General features: G+C 49.0%; 1 protein-coding gene across 8 annotated transcripts in view; it reads right to left on the reverse strand.

Annotated features, from left to right (window-relative positions):
* Positions 1 to 3,284: 3,284 nt before the first annotated feature.
* The window catches only part of LOC128352213 (pancreatic lipase-related protein 2-like), a 46,481-nt gene continuing 35,231 nt past the window's right edge, over positions 3,285 to 14,534 (reverse strand). For 7 of the 8 annotated variants that reach the window (XM_053312582.1, XM_053312587.1, XM_053312584.1 and 4 more), the window contains 3 exons: positions 13,256 to 13,367; positions 8,771 to 8,938; positions 7,637 to 8,172 (listed from right to left, as the gene is read on the reverse strand). In XM_053312582.1, coding sequence (XP_053168557.1) covers positions 8,109 to 8,172; positions 8,771 to 8,938; positions 13,256 to 13,367 — 344 coding nt within the window. In that variant the 3' untranslated portion in view covers positions 7,637 to 8,108. Of the gene's footprint in view, positions 3,752 to 7,636; positions 8,173 to 8,770; positions 8,939 to 13,255; positions 13,368 to 14,534 lie in introns of those variants that run through there. The other variant, XM_053312580.1, reaches the window with a different exon arrangement.

Raw genomic sequence — 14,534 nt, forward strand, 5'->3', positions numbered from 1 at the left:
TAGTTAGGGTCTCCTTCTCTTTTCCTATTTATCTCTGCCTCTGTAACTCCTCTATTGATAGAATGTACTCAGGAACTTCCTGGGAGTGACTTCCTGCTTCATGCCAGAATGCTTCTAGTTCATTCTCTCTCTCTCTCTCTCTCTCTCTCTCAGCACCATGCATCTATATGTCTCTCTCTGACCAACATGTAGCCAGCTGTTAGATATAGGTCTTTTCCTATCATCATGTACTTCTAAATAAAGTAGATTAGTTTAACCTTACATGAATCTCAGTGCTTATCATTTACAAGCTGTTGCCCCTGAGACCCTGTTAACTTCTGCTGTAATGTAAGTGAGTTAGCTCCTGAAATACTCTGCTAAGTAAGTAATTCCCCCAACATTAACGTTACACTTTTATATATGTGGATGAAACAGAGATCAACTGCTGCTAAAAGGTTTGACCCTCTGAAGACTGGACACCCACTAACATATATACAGTCAATTACTTATCAGCTTCTGTCAGATAATGGAAGCAAGGAAACGATTAATATGTTTTGAATTTCTGCTGTGAACAGAAGCAACTTCTTTCCTTCTCACCCTCTCTTATTAAAAACAAATTGCTTCAGTTGAACTCTACAGTTTCAGGTCAGACGTTCATGTCATATCCCGCAGAATTAAAGTTATATTGTCCAATTTAAACAAATTTTAAAAGCTGCCAAATACCTACAATCATTATAAGTTTCTGAAGCACTAGATGAAGGTAGCTCTTTAGATTATGGTGACCTTCAAGATCCTTTTTCTAGAGAAACTATATGACTTTCAAGATCAAACTACATGTGACTCTAGATGGACCAGGTCTCATGATCAGTGAGACCCGGTTTTTCTGAGTGCGCAGGAACAATGGGCTAAGCCCACTCTCCCCGCACACGAGCAGGGAGGGAGTCCTGGGCGGCCGGATCAGCCGCTCACACGATTGCCGGCTCCATGACGGAAAGCGCAGGGCATACTGGGGAGACCCTTGGAGCCGAGAGGCAGCTTTTCGCCTCCCCTTCCGGGGTCTACTTACAAGTAGCCTCAGCACGGATCCACGCCGCGTCTACTCACGATCAGATAGACTGGGTTTGCTGAGCACTTGTTCCGCAAACCCGGGCTAAGGGGAGGGATACTTGAGCGGGTTACCCACTCTAGAACCACCAGGCTCCCAGCCAAGCCCGGTGGTTCTCATGATCAGCAATAATCGGGCTAGCGGAGGCTGGCCCAATTTTTGCTGATCGTGAGAATAGCCCCTAGAAGTGTCATTCTTCTTCTATCTTTTTCAGTAGCGCCTGCAGGGAGGCCAAACCAGATTGGGAGCATGCCATGGAAGGAAGGGGGTTACCCCTTTTCCTTTGAATCATATTCCCAGTTACAATCCTCCCCAACTTTGATGCCAACAGATTATTTCCCAGGGCAGAACAGCAGCTTGGAGGAATTTCCATTGGGAAAATGGTGAAGGGGAAGCCACCCCGTGCCACAGTCCTATCTACCCGCTTGCACCTCAGATGGTCATGCGACCAACATCTTGAATTGGAATGGATGACATCATCACATATCACGTCATTTGGGCATACTATATCGAGCAGCAGCGATATAGGAAGATGCTGAAAGGCATCAACTCATACTGCACAGGAGGAGGCAATTGTAAACCCCTTCTGTATTCTGCCAAAGACAACCACAGGGCTCTGTGGTCACCAGAAGTCGAAATTGACTTGACAGCACACTTTACCTTTATGTGTCCCTACAGCTGTAGCAAATTTGGTTCAAGTCAGATAGTTCACAAATTAGCCCACTTGTGCCTCAAAAGTTCACTCATCCACCATCTTGGTTTGGGATGGATGACATCATCACAAACTATGCTGTTGAGGTGACCCTATGTGACCCTACAACTGTACCCGATTTGGTTCATATTGATCTAGGCATTGCGAAGTTGATGGAGTGGGGGTACACATGGACGGACACACCCACTAAAAGCCGGGTGATCTCATAAGCCTACTGGAAAGCACTCCCTAGAAAAACAGGAAACTTCATTGAATGAAGTGGCCAGCCTTGGGGTAGCAATTTGAAAACCAAAGCTTTACAACTCAACTGTTGCAGCTCGGCAATTCTTATCCTGTAAATGTATTATTTTGCATAAAATTTCTCCTTTCTGGTTTTTTGCTATGTTTATATTTTTCTTTCCTTTAAGGAATTATTGTGATGCAATGTATCAGGGCTGGTGACAGGTAGCAAGGGATCTTTTGATAAAGCCTTGTGCCAAGGCCTCCTATATTGGATGCCTAGTGGTGTACACTTGGTCTGTTCAGTGTGCTCACTAGTCTCTCTCTCTCTCTCTCTCTCTCTCTCTCTCTCACACACACACACACACACACACACCCACACCCAATGGCGCCTGGTGCCAGGAAGGCTAATCAGCCTCTTTTAGAACTTTTGCTCTGGCGGTGGAATGAAGGGGAATATCTGTTCCTGCTTCTCACCACCAGTGAATAAGCCTCTCTGGCCGGGGCATAGCTAACGGAGAGGGGGCCCGTGTTTGCCCCTCCCTCTGGCAGCCCCTTATAGTGAGGGATATAATGAAGAAAACAGGAAGGGGTGGAGCTGGAGTGACCTCTGGAGTGTGTGTGTGGTGGGAGGGGTTTCTCTGAACCCATCCATTAATTTATAGTCACACCGCTGCTTTCCAATGTTGTTGGAAGTGTGGAAGAAGTCTTGCTATATGTCAGAATCTCCTTTTATGATCCTTTGGATTACATTCTCTGGGGAGAAGTCCAACAACTAAGGGCATTGAAGTCTCCCTCCACTCCTGTCAATGGGATTTAATTGAGTTGATTATTGCTTTGATAAAGCTAGGGTTGTGAAACAATCCACTGTCCATTCTTGTCCCTACAATACCACACATATGCATAACACAATGCAGTCACCATTCTGATGCTAGTTGACTTTTGAGCAAATGTTATGCCAGTGCCAAGTTTCCTTTGGTGCCAAAATAATTTTTTTTCTCCTAAGCTTCTGTAATATTGGAATGTTTATTGACTAGTATATTTATGTGCCTTTGTTTTACTAGACCTAGTTACTGAAATGTTTTAGCAACTGTTTTACCAGGGTAATATATTAATTACAAAGAATTCTGGATCCATTTTTCAACTTTTGATATTTGAAATATAGAAAAAACATTTACAAGTTAAAACATTTATAAGTACTAATATAAAACAATGAGCAACACTTTTATTCATTTGTTAAAATGTCTTTATTGTGGTTTTTGTGTTGCTACATACTATGCCACTCTACCAGATAATCTGGTGGTATGAGGTAGGCCTTGTCTGTAGATGATGTAGGCCTCCACTGTTGTGGTGTGACCAATTTAATAGGGAAGATCTCTCTCTCTCTCTCTCTCTCACACACACACACACTCTATTCATTTGAATTTCTTGATTCATTTAGAAGAGTACAGACATGAGATTCCATTGGTTTTGTTGAATGACAGCATTTAAGTATAACAAATCAGTACTCCGTGTTTTTCAGGGTCTGTCTCTGTCCTCCAGAAGTTCTTCCCTAATGATCTGTGTTGCTGCATTCTCCTTTCTGTTGATCTATTGGTCCCATGTCAGGGATAAACATGAATATGTTTATCATATTCATAAACATGAATGTATCTCGTCCTTGTGGCTCTCAACTGTGGGGCGTGCTGCCTGGGGCCCAGAAGATCTTTTTCCTTCTGCCCTGACAATCCTTCTTCCTGCAATCAAGAAGCCAGCAAGAGATTGCACAAGTTTGGTTCTGGTTTTTATTAAGCCAAGAAGCTGTGGTGGGTTAGTCTGGGGAGATGTGTCTGGGAGAGCGAAAAAGTGGGGATGGAGTGGGGGCAGCAATATCACAAGTAGCAGGCAGAGGGAGGTATGGCGGTAGGAGTTGGGCAGGCCGTTACAGGGGAAAACGGTCCAGGCAATTGAGGCCTGTTCCTTTTTCCGGCCCTTCTCCCAACCCTCTGACCCCAGGGAGCTCTGAGAACACTCCCTCGAGGATTAGGGTGCTGCTGCTGAATGCCAGGTCAGTTAATGCAAAAACATCTCTCATCCACGATTTGATCGTGGATGAGCATGCTGACCTGGTATGTGTGACGGAGACCTGGTTGGATGCGCTGGGCGGGGTTGGTCTCTCCCAGCTCTGTCCTCCAGGTTTCCAGATCATGCAGCAGCCCCGCCTCGAGGGTCGGGGAGGAGGCGTTGCAGTCATCTTTCGAGAGACCCTCCCCGTTTCCAGGTGCCCGGTCAGGCAATCTCAGAATTTCGAGTGTTTGTCCTTGAGGGTGGGCCTCCGAGATAGGCTGGGGATTCTGCTGGTGTACCGACCACCCCGCTGCACCTCAGTCTCCCTACCTGAGCTGGTGGGGGTGGTCTCGGAGGTGGCCTTGGGTTCCCCCAGACTTATTGTTTTGGGGGATTTCAATGTCCACGCTGAGGCCCCCCTAGTGGGTGCAGCTCAGGATTTCATGGCCTCCATGGCAACCATGGGCCTGTCTCAATTGGTATCGGGCCCTACCCACGTGGCGGGACACACTCTGGATCTGGTTTTTGCCGACCGGGAAATGAATGATCTGAAGGTGGGGGAATTTGAGACCACACCCTTGTCATAGACAGATCATCATCTGGTGGGGTTTAGTTTGACTGCTCCATCTGCCCTCTGCAGGGGTGGTGGGCCGATTAGGATGGTCCGCCCCCGGAGGCTTATGGATCCGCTTGGATTCCAGACTGCCCTCGGGGAGTTTCCAGTGTCCAGAGCTGGTGACCCTGTCGAGGCCCTGGTTGATCTCTGGAATGGAGAGATGGCCCGGGCTGTTGACACGGTTGCTCTTAAACGCCCTCTCCGGCTTGGTGGAACCCGATCTGCTCCTTGGTTTTCCGCAGAGCTTAGGGCGATGAAGCAACTCGGGCGACGGCTGGAACAACGCTGGAGGAAGAGTAGTCACGAATCCGATCGAACACGGGCTAGAGCCCATTTTAGGGACTACGCAGTGGCGGTGGGGGCAGCGAAGAATGCTTTTTCTCCGCCTCCATTGCGTCTGCTCAGTGTAGACAAACAGAGCTGTTTCGTGTGGTAAAAACCTTGCTCCACACATCCCCCCAGACAATGGGGGAGGAGTCATCTACAGCTCTTTGTGATCAGTTTGCCTGTCACTTTGCAGATAAAGTCGCTCGCATCCGTGCTGACCTGGACTCCAGAGTTTTGGCAGTTCCGGCAGACGTGCCTTTGGTACCATCTGGTCCCATTGTGTTGGATTCTTTTCAGTTGGTGCGGCCAGAGGATGTGGACAAGATCCTGGGCAGTGTGCGGGCGACTTCTTGCGCTCTTGACCCTTGCCCTTCATGGCTAATAAAAGCTGCCAGGGAGGGGACAGGCAGATGGTTGGAGGTAATCATTAATGCTTCATTAAGGGAGGGCAGGATGCCATTGTGCCTCAAGGAGGCGGTGGTAAGACCACTATTAAAAAAGCCCTCCCTTGATCTCTCCAACCTGGATAACTATAGACCTGTGTCTAACCTTCCCTTTTTGGGCAAGGTGATGGAGCATGTGGTGGCGTCCCAGCTACAGAGGGTCTTGGATGAGACGGATTATCTGGACCCTTTTCAATCTGGCTTCCACCCCGGGTATGGTACTGAGACTGCCTTGGTCGCTCTAGTGGATGACCTACGCCGGGAACTAGACAGGGGGAGTGCGTCCCTGTTGGTTCTGCTGGACCTCTCGGTGGTGTTCGATACCATCGACCATGGTATCCTTCTGGGCCTCCTCTTGAGTATGGGAATCGGAGGCACTGCGTTGCAGTGGTTCTGGTCCTTTCTTGGGGGGAGGGTCCAGAAGGTGGTGCTGGGGGACTACTGCTCGGCCCTGTGGCCGTTGGCCTGTGGGGTCCCGCAGGGATCGGTCTTGTCCCCCATGCTGTTTAACATCTACATGAAGCCGCTGGGAGAGGTCATCCGGGGACTTGGACTGAGTTGTCAGCAATATGCAGATGACACTCGGCTCTATCTCTCCTTGTCATCTGATCCTAGGGAGGCGGTGGATGTCCTGAATCGGGGGCTGGAGGCCGTGATGGGTTAGATGTGGGCTAATAAACTGAGATTGAATCCGGATAAGACGGAGGTACTGTTGGTCAGTAGGAGAGCCAATCGGGATGAGGAGATTTTACCGGTTCTGGATGGGGTTGCACTCCCCTTGAAGGAGCAAGTATGCAGCTTGGGGGTACTACTGGACCCGGCTCTGCTTTTGGAAGCTCAGGTGGAGGCGGTGGCCAGGGGTGCCTTTGCACGGCTTCGGCTAGTGCGCCAGCTGTGTCCCTTTCTCGAGAAGGCAGATCTGGCCACGGTTACCCATGCCTTAGTCACGTCGCTGCTGGATTACTGTAACGCGCTCTATGTGAGGCTGCCCTTGAAGAATATCCGGAAACTGCAGCAAGCGCAAAACGCAGCAGCGAGGGTTTTATCCGGAGCTGCCCGTTGGGAACATATCACCCCCATTCTGAAAGAGCTGCACTGGCTGCCGGTTCGTTTCCGGGTCCAATTCAAGGTGCTGGTTTTGACCTTTAAAGCCCTTAATAGTTTGGGCCCAGGGTATTTGAGGGACAGCCTGCTCCCAAGGGTTGCTGCCCGCTTGACGAGGACATCTGAGGGCGCCCTGCTCTGGGTGCCGACAATGAGAGAGGCCCAGCTGTCGTGCAATCGGGACAGGGCCTTCTCTGTTGCTGCTCCCAGACTCTGGAATGCTCTCCCAGTGGCCATTCGCTCCTCGGACTCCATCACAGCTTTTAGAAAGCTTGTTAAAACTTGGCTTTTTACCCAGGCTTTTACATAATCGTTTTTACTGCTGCTTCTGTGTGTTTTTACTTGTATTGTTTTTATGCCTGTTTTTTATATGTTTTTATATTTTTTAGTTTGGTGTTTTTATTGCTTTTTATTGTGTCTTTTTAACTTTTGTAAACCGCCTTGGAGTTGTCTTTTAATGAAAGGCGGTATAGAAATGTAACAATAAATAAATAAATAAATAAATATAAAATATTTAATGTTACAGCCACAAGCCAAAACAGAAGAGAAAACTTGAACTTGAAAGAACTTGAAACATGAATATGTACCTTGTAGCTAGGGACATTCAAGAAATGTGTTTCTTGGTATACAGAGGCTTGCTGTGGCAAAATCAAGAACCCCCATTCTGATGTATACAGTACTTCCATGTGTTTAGGAAGCAGATAGATCTTAGTACTCTTAATACTGGCTTTTAAAACAATGGAAATGATTTTGCATAGAGCTGAAAAGACTAAGCGAATGTAATAGAAGACTTGGAGGCTATTCACACGATTGTAGAAGATCGGGCTAGCCTCGGCTAGCCCGATTTCCTACCATCGTGAGAACCACTGGGCTCGGCTAGGAGCCCGGTGGTTCTTGAATGGGTAACCCGTTCAAGTAGCCCGCCCCTTAAACCGGGTTTGCAGAGCAAGTGCTCTGCAAACCCGGGTTTTTTAAAATTGTGAGTAGCCGTGGTGCGGCTCTGCGCCGTGGTTAATCATGAGTAGACCCCCGGCGGGAGGCTGAAAAGCAGCCTCCCAGCTCGGGGGTCTCCCCAGTATGCCCTCTGTGCTCGTGCAGGGCATACTGGAGCTTCCGGGGGCCATGTGGCCCCCGAATTCCCCAGCCCCAGCCCCTGCCAGTTCTGTCACAGAGCTGGCAGTCATGTGGGCGGCCAATCCCACTGGGGGATTGGCTTAGCCCACTCTCCCCGCTCACTCTTACAAACCGGGTCTCACTGATCATGAGACCAGGGGCGTAACTACTATTAGGCAAGGGGAGGCGGCTGCCTGGGGGCCCCCACGCCTCGAGGGGCCCCCCAGAGGCAAGTCACATGACTATATTGTGAAGTGTGTGTGTATCAGCAAGGGGCCCATCTTAAAATTTTGTCTCTGGGCCCACTCCAGCCTTGTTATGCCCCTGCATGAGACCCAGCTCTTGGTTTAAAACAGCAATGTTTCAAAGTGTTCTACAGGCCGAGTAAAGAAAGCTGTTCTCCATTACTCTTACAGTTTATATGTAAGTTTAGTTCTTCATTGTTCAACAAGGTGTAAGTATTTGAGAAACTTCATCTCTTACAGTCCCACTGCCACACAGGAAAGACCTGGGGGAAAAAAAACCACATTTCAATAAGTTCTCCATTTCAATTAGTGCCACCCCCGCCCCACCCTTTAGGACACTTGCTGAGTGTTCAAACTCCCCCAAGCTTCAGGAGTATTTTGACAGGTGATACAAGGAAGCTGTTGTTGGAAGTGGGGAAGAAGTCTTGCTATATGTCAGAATTTCCTTTTTATGACCCCTTGGATTACATGCTCTGGGGAAGTCCAATAACTAAGGGCATTGAAGCCTCCCTCCACTCCCATCAATGGCATTTAAGCACACATGACTGCAAAGAAGGATGTTTTGTGGGCTTTTTGGTGCCAAATGAGGGGTGTGTGTGTGTGTGTATACACACACACACACACAAGATTTACATTCTGCCTTCTTCATAAACAAATTCATGGCGGCTTACTACAAAAATCATTTAAAAACCAAATGAAACAGAGCAAAGCAAAGTAAAACAATCTCTAAAATTGTGGAAGTGCAGAATAAGACAGTAATTAAAACAGGGGAATCACAAAGAAATATATAGAGTTAGGTGAAGGCCTGCTGAAAGTTTTATATAGAGAGATATAACGAAACCAAACATCAAAAGCACTTACTCATGCCCATCCTTTCCATAGACTAGCCTCACTCTTTCTGCTCCCAGTTCAGCCCATAATAAAGTAAATGCCTTCTTATGCCAAAGAAATTCAACTCTTCCAGCATTTTCTGGATTAATCTCTACATCAGTGAGCTTTGAGTAGATGTCTCCCCGGTTAAGCCTGCCACTGTACATGAGCAAATGAAGAAAAGAATAAGATAACACAACACAACCATTGCTATAGAATCATTACCTCATCAACCAGTTCATGTTGTTATTATGGTTTGTTCATATTTTATATCATTCACATATCAGGTAGGATGGCCAACTGAGGCTGAGAGACTGACATGTTAGAATCCATGACCATGTTGCATGTTTTATATTAAGCTAGGCATTGTACAATAAGTTTAAAATGAAACACAGAGAGGCTATTCCCACAATCAGGCGAAATCGGACTAGGGGAGCCTAGCCTGATTTTGCCTGATCATGGGAACCACCAGGCTCGCAGGTGAGCCCGGTGGCCTCCAGGCGGTTAACCCGCCAAACCACCCCTCTCCTTAAACTGGGTTTGCAGAGCAAGCGTTCCGCAAAACCAGTTTTTCTGCTCGTGAGTTGCCGCGGTGCGGCTCTGCAGTGCGGCTCTGCAGTGCGGCTCCTCACAAGGAGACCCCCGACCAGGAGGCTGAAAAGGGTCTCTCCAGCATGCCTTGCGCGCTCGCATAGGGCATGCTGGAGCTTCCGGGGGCCGCGTGGCCCCCAAACTCCCCAGCTCCAGCTGGCTCCATGACAGAGCCGACAGTCGTGTGGGTGGCTTCTGCGGCTGCCCAGAGCAGACTATCTGCTCGTCTGCGGGGAGATCTGGCTAGGCCCGCTCTCCCCGCAAACCCCCCTAGAGGCTCTTGAGCCTCAGAGAGGCACTTTACATGATTGGTGTGAAGCGCCGTTCAGGTTAGTGCAGAGAGAGTGGACTTTGCCCGCTCTCCCCGCACACCAGCAGGGAGCCATCCCTGGGCGGCCGGATCAGCCACCCACACAATTGCCAACTCCGTCACTGAGCTGGCAGGGGCAGTGGGGATCGGGGCCAGCTGGGCCCTGGAAGTTCCAGGATTCTCCACGCAAGTGCGCGGAGTGAGCATTGTGGAGAGACCCCCGAGGCTGGGAGGCTTGTTTTAGCCTCCTGGCGGGGGTCTCCTAGTGTGTCGCTGCAGTGCAGAGCCACACCACAGCAGAACACGATCAATCAAAACAGGGTTAGCGTAGCCCTCGCTCTGCTAACTTCATTTAAGGGGAGGGGTACTTTTGGTGGTTTGCTGCCAGGAGCCATGCGGCTCCCGTGGCAGCAGACAAGCAGGAGAAATTGGGCTAGGCTCTCTTAGCCCAAGTTCTCCTCGTCCTGAGAATAGCTTCAGAGACTATTTGCACGTGTGTGCAAAACCTGGCTAAGGTTTTGCCCCGCCCGGTTTTGCACACATGTATGAACCGCTGGGATCGGGCCCAGTCCCAGCAGCACCACGGCAGCAAACCCACCTACGGAGACAACCTTCAAAACGAGGTTAAGGGAGCGATCACTCCCTTTGGGCGGGGGGGGGGGGTTGTGTGTCAAGCTGCAAGCAGCCACAGCTGGCAGACTTGGGGAGGGGAGGGAAATCCCCATTATTGGAGCTCTGGGGGTGGAGCAATGCAGGGCATCTCGGCACCCCAACCCTCATAGCTGCCAGCAGCAGCCAGTGCTCATGTGGGCGGGCGATCCACCCGCCCAGGGACAGTGGAATGCCTGTTTGCGGGGAGGTAAGCTCTTTAGGGCCTCCTCCCCGCAAACCCGGTAGCCCTTTCTCACTGCTCATGAGAAAAGGCCCATCGTTTCCTGTGTTTCTCTGTAGCTCACAGTATTCTTTCTAATTCCAAGCAAATGAGAGAGAAAAGAGGAGAGGGGAGGGAGGGAGGGAGGGAGGGAGAAGTGGAAAAACCCATAAAGAAAGAGCAAGACATATAGATTCAAAAATTAAAAGGGTGTCCCATGGTGCCGGTTAAAGGTTAAAGATGGAACTGAAAAGGTTGCATATACCTATTCTGACTGGATTCTGTGCTGGGGTATTCAATAACCACTTGAACTCTGGTTGAATTCCGGTTTGATTTAAAATAGTTTATCTGGCATTTTGTTCCTTTTAGCTGATTGTGTAGAACTCTTTGAGCCGGGTCTCACGATCAGTGAGACCCAGTTTGGGGAGCTACGCGGGGAGAGCAGGCTAAGCCCGCTCTCCCCGCACACAAGTAGGGCGGGAGCCCTGGGCGGCCGGATCAGCTGCCCACACAATTGCTGGCTCCGTGATGGAGCCAGTGGGGGCTGGGAGGAGCGGGGACCGTTCGGCCCCCGGAAGCTCCAGTATGCCCTGCGTGAGCGTGCAGGGCATGCTGGCGAGACCCCCATAGCCGGGAGGCGGCTTTTTGCCTCCCCTCTGGGGGTCTCCTTGTGAGCAGCCATGGTGCGGAGCCACGGCGTGGCTACTCACGATCCCAAAAACTGGGGTTTTGGAGCACTCGCTCCGCAATCGCAGTTTAAGGGGCGGGCTACTTGAGTGGGTTACCCGCTCAGGAACCACCGGGCTCGCAGCCAAGCCTGGTAGTTCCCACGGTGGGATGAAATCGGGCTAGCTGAGGCTAGCCCGATTTCCTCCCAACATGTGAATAGCCTCTTTGTCATTTTTGTTCCCATAATAGATCCTGTTTATAGCTTCTGTTCACTGAGCAGAGCAAGGAAGCCCAGAATCTGCTTCTGGCACTACATGACCAATGGCCACTTATCTGGGCATATCATAATTAGCTGTCTGTCTTATTATCATGTGATTTTTTTCTGTCTTTAGGTTTATGAGCAAGATTGGGTATGAATCCCAAGAGGAAATACTAGAATAGAATAAAATTAGGAACCAATTTCTCAATCAAAAACCAATTTCACGAAATTACATTTCATGAAACTACATTGGCCGACATACTGCATACTTGTGTTTGCACAAGAGCAATCTTCTGCAACTGCATGAACCACCATTGAACAAGTGCGCAGCAGCTCCTGAGTTGCCCACAACACCCATGGGATGCTGTGCAGTATGTCAGCTACAAACTCTTTCCCTTCTCATATACTTGGATCAAAATGCTTCCCCCAATTTGCAGTTGCCTCATTCATTTCAATGATGGAAGCAGTTCTGTATGCTGATGTTGGAAGTGAAGGACTATACACTGCCCCTTGTCTCAATGACATAGGAGGACAGACTAGTGAGTCAGAGGGCTACAGGGTCATCCCTTCTCTACTGCTCCGACACTATCCCTTTGGAATGTAGATTGCGACCCTTAGGGACTAACTTACTGTACTAACTTCCTGCTTTGCACTTCCTCTCTCTCCTTTCTCTTCCTGTTCCTTTTACCTTGCAACAATGCAAGCTCCTCTCCATGCACCATGTGTGCAGAGAAGCAGAATCCATCTGCATCCAGCTAGCTAGATAGATTAGAGATCCTAACTCCTCACTTTCCTATCTAGAATGGAGTTCTCTAATAAATACCATTTATATTGATTTGAAACTATGAACTGGCTCCAAGTTACTTTACTCTCAGCATACACGCATGCCTAACTAAATTCCGCTGTGTTGTGCCTCTGTGCGCTCTGCTATAATGAAAAAGGGTTTCTCCTACCAGAAAGGATTCCCAACAGCTGATACATTTGAGAAGCAGAGAACAGCTGCCTTCAGTGAAATAGGGCTGCCAGCCTGCAAAGCAGCTCTAGCCATGTTTCAGAATGCACAAGGTACTCTGAATCACTGAGGCTCTCCACACAAGCAGTGTGGAGAGTCTACAAGGGTTCTGCGAGGAGAAGGGGTTTGGCCCGCTCTCCCTGCAGACGCTTGAGCCACTAGCCCTGGGTAGCCGGATCGGCCGCCCACATGATTACCAGTTTCATCACGGAGCTGGTAGGGGCAGCGGGGATCAGGGCTGCCCACCCCCCAGAAGTCCCAGCATGTCCCGTGTGAGTACGCAGGGCACTATGGGGAGACCCCCTTGCCGGGAGGCTTGTTGTAGGCTCCTCATGAATCGCCACAGTGCAGAGCCATCCTGTGGCGACTCACAATAAAAAAACGGGATTAGCAGAGCACACGCTCTGCTAACCTCATTTAAGGGGAGGGGCACTTAGGGAGGTTTGCTGCTGGGAGCTGTGGAGCTCCTGTTGCAGCACACAACCAGGAAAAACCGGGCTAGGCTCCCTTAGCCCCGTTTCTCCTGGTCATGGGAATAGCCTCACCATCTACTGCTAGACTTACGATTTAAGTCTGTAACTTGCCATTGTCACCTGTTTGTTTTAGACTAAAACACACATACATTAAAGCATATAAATGGAACTGCTGTCTTGTTGAAATAGCTGTACGTTATTTAGCAACAAAGATGTTTCTTCATTGGATGTATTTATGCCTAAAACAGCAAAACCTCAAACTTGCAAGTTCTTTATAACACAACAGCATACCTCACAATTGGGTAGTCCTTTCCAGTCCCATCTTTGCTATAGAAAGCAATGTTTATTTCTCCTCTGACATTTTTCATTCCAGATAGCTTGACAGAAATATTGTATCTCCAACCTGCATAATGAATATATAACAAATCCAGAGGTTAGACAAAGAAAGAAATGCATGAACTGCAAACAGATGGTAATAATGTGTGTATGAGCATTTGTGCCGAAGACTAAAGAAAACAAAAACTAATCTTTGCTGCTTTAAAAGCAAGCAGTTTTAAAGAGTCTTAAGAAATCTGAGTCAAGGTGATCTGAAAAGGGCTTTTAACATTTGAGACTAAACTGAAAATTTGAATCAAAGTGTTGTTACTATGCTCTAAAACAAAGAACAATAAATATCCATGAGAAGGGCTGTGGGGAGAGTGGGTTACACTTACCCTCCCCACAGATGAGCAGTGCTGCCCTCTTGGGTAGGCGGATAGTCCACCCAGACGAGCTCCAGCTCCTGCCGGTAGCTCTGGTGGTCGGGGTGCCAGGACGTGCTGCCCCGCACCACCCCACCATCTGGAGCTCCAGTAATGTACTGCATGAGTGTGTGGTGCATTGTTAGCATACTGCACAAGGGAACGTGGGGGGCCTGAGCACCACTGGTGCCCCTGCATACATGTAAGCACTGCTGACAGGCAGTAGTGTCGGGGGGGGGGCTAGGGGACACCCCCCAATGTTTTGGGGAGTGCCATGGACTTCCTTTGCCTCACCTCTCACCTCCTTTGCAACCTCCTCCTCCTTACCACCTCCTCCTTCTTCCCCCCTGTCCTTGGAGACAGAGGAGAAGGAAAGGAGACTCCACCAAGCATGTGAAAAGTGAGTAAGGAAGTGAAGTGCTTCAGGTGCACACATGTCACTTCACAGCTGGCTTTTCACATGGGCAGTGGCACACTATTCAGTTCCGCTGCCACCATCAAGGCAGTGGTGGCGGGCACAATGGCAGGAGCAGTGGTGGCAGCGTCAGCAACCTTAAGGTTAAAAAATGCTATGCTGCCCACTGCATCGTAACAGTCTGGGTCTTATTTATGGATTACTTATTTTTCAATGTAAACCGCTTTGAGAAGAGCAGAATATAAATATTCTTCGTCATCGTCGTAGTAGTCTGTGCACAGTAGCAGTCTGTGTGCTGAAAGTGCTCTGTGCACACAGTTGGCATGACACTATGCCCACTGGAAACAATGAGTGTCACATCATGCAACTGCATGCACTGATTGCTTATGATGGAGTGCTGCTGCCCTGCAGGACA

The sequence above is a fragment of the Hemicordylus capensis genome, chromosome 3 (genome assembly GCF_027244095.1).
Source record: "Hemicordylus capensis ecotype Gifberg chromosome 3, rHemCap1.1.pri, whole genome shotgun sequence".
Taxonomy (NCBI): Eukaryota; Metazoa; Chordata; class Lepidosauria; order Squamata; family Cordylidae; genus Hemicordylus; species Hemicordylus capensis.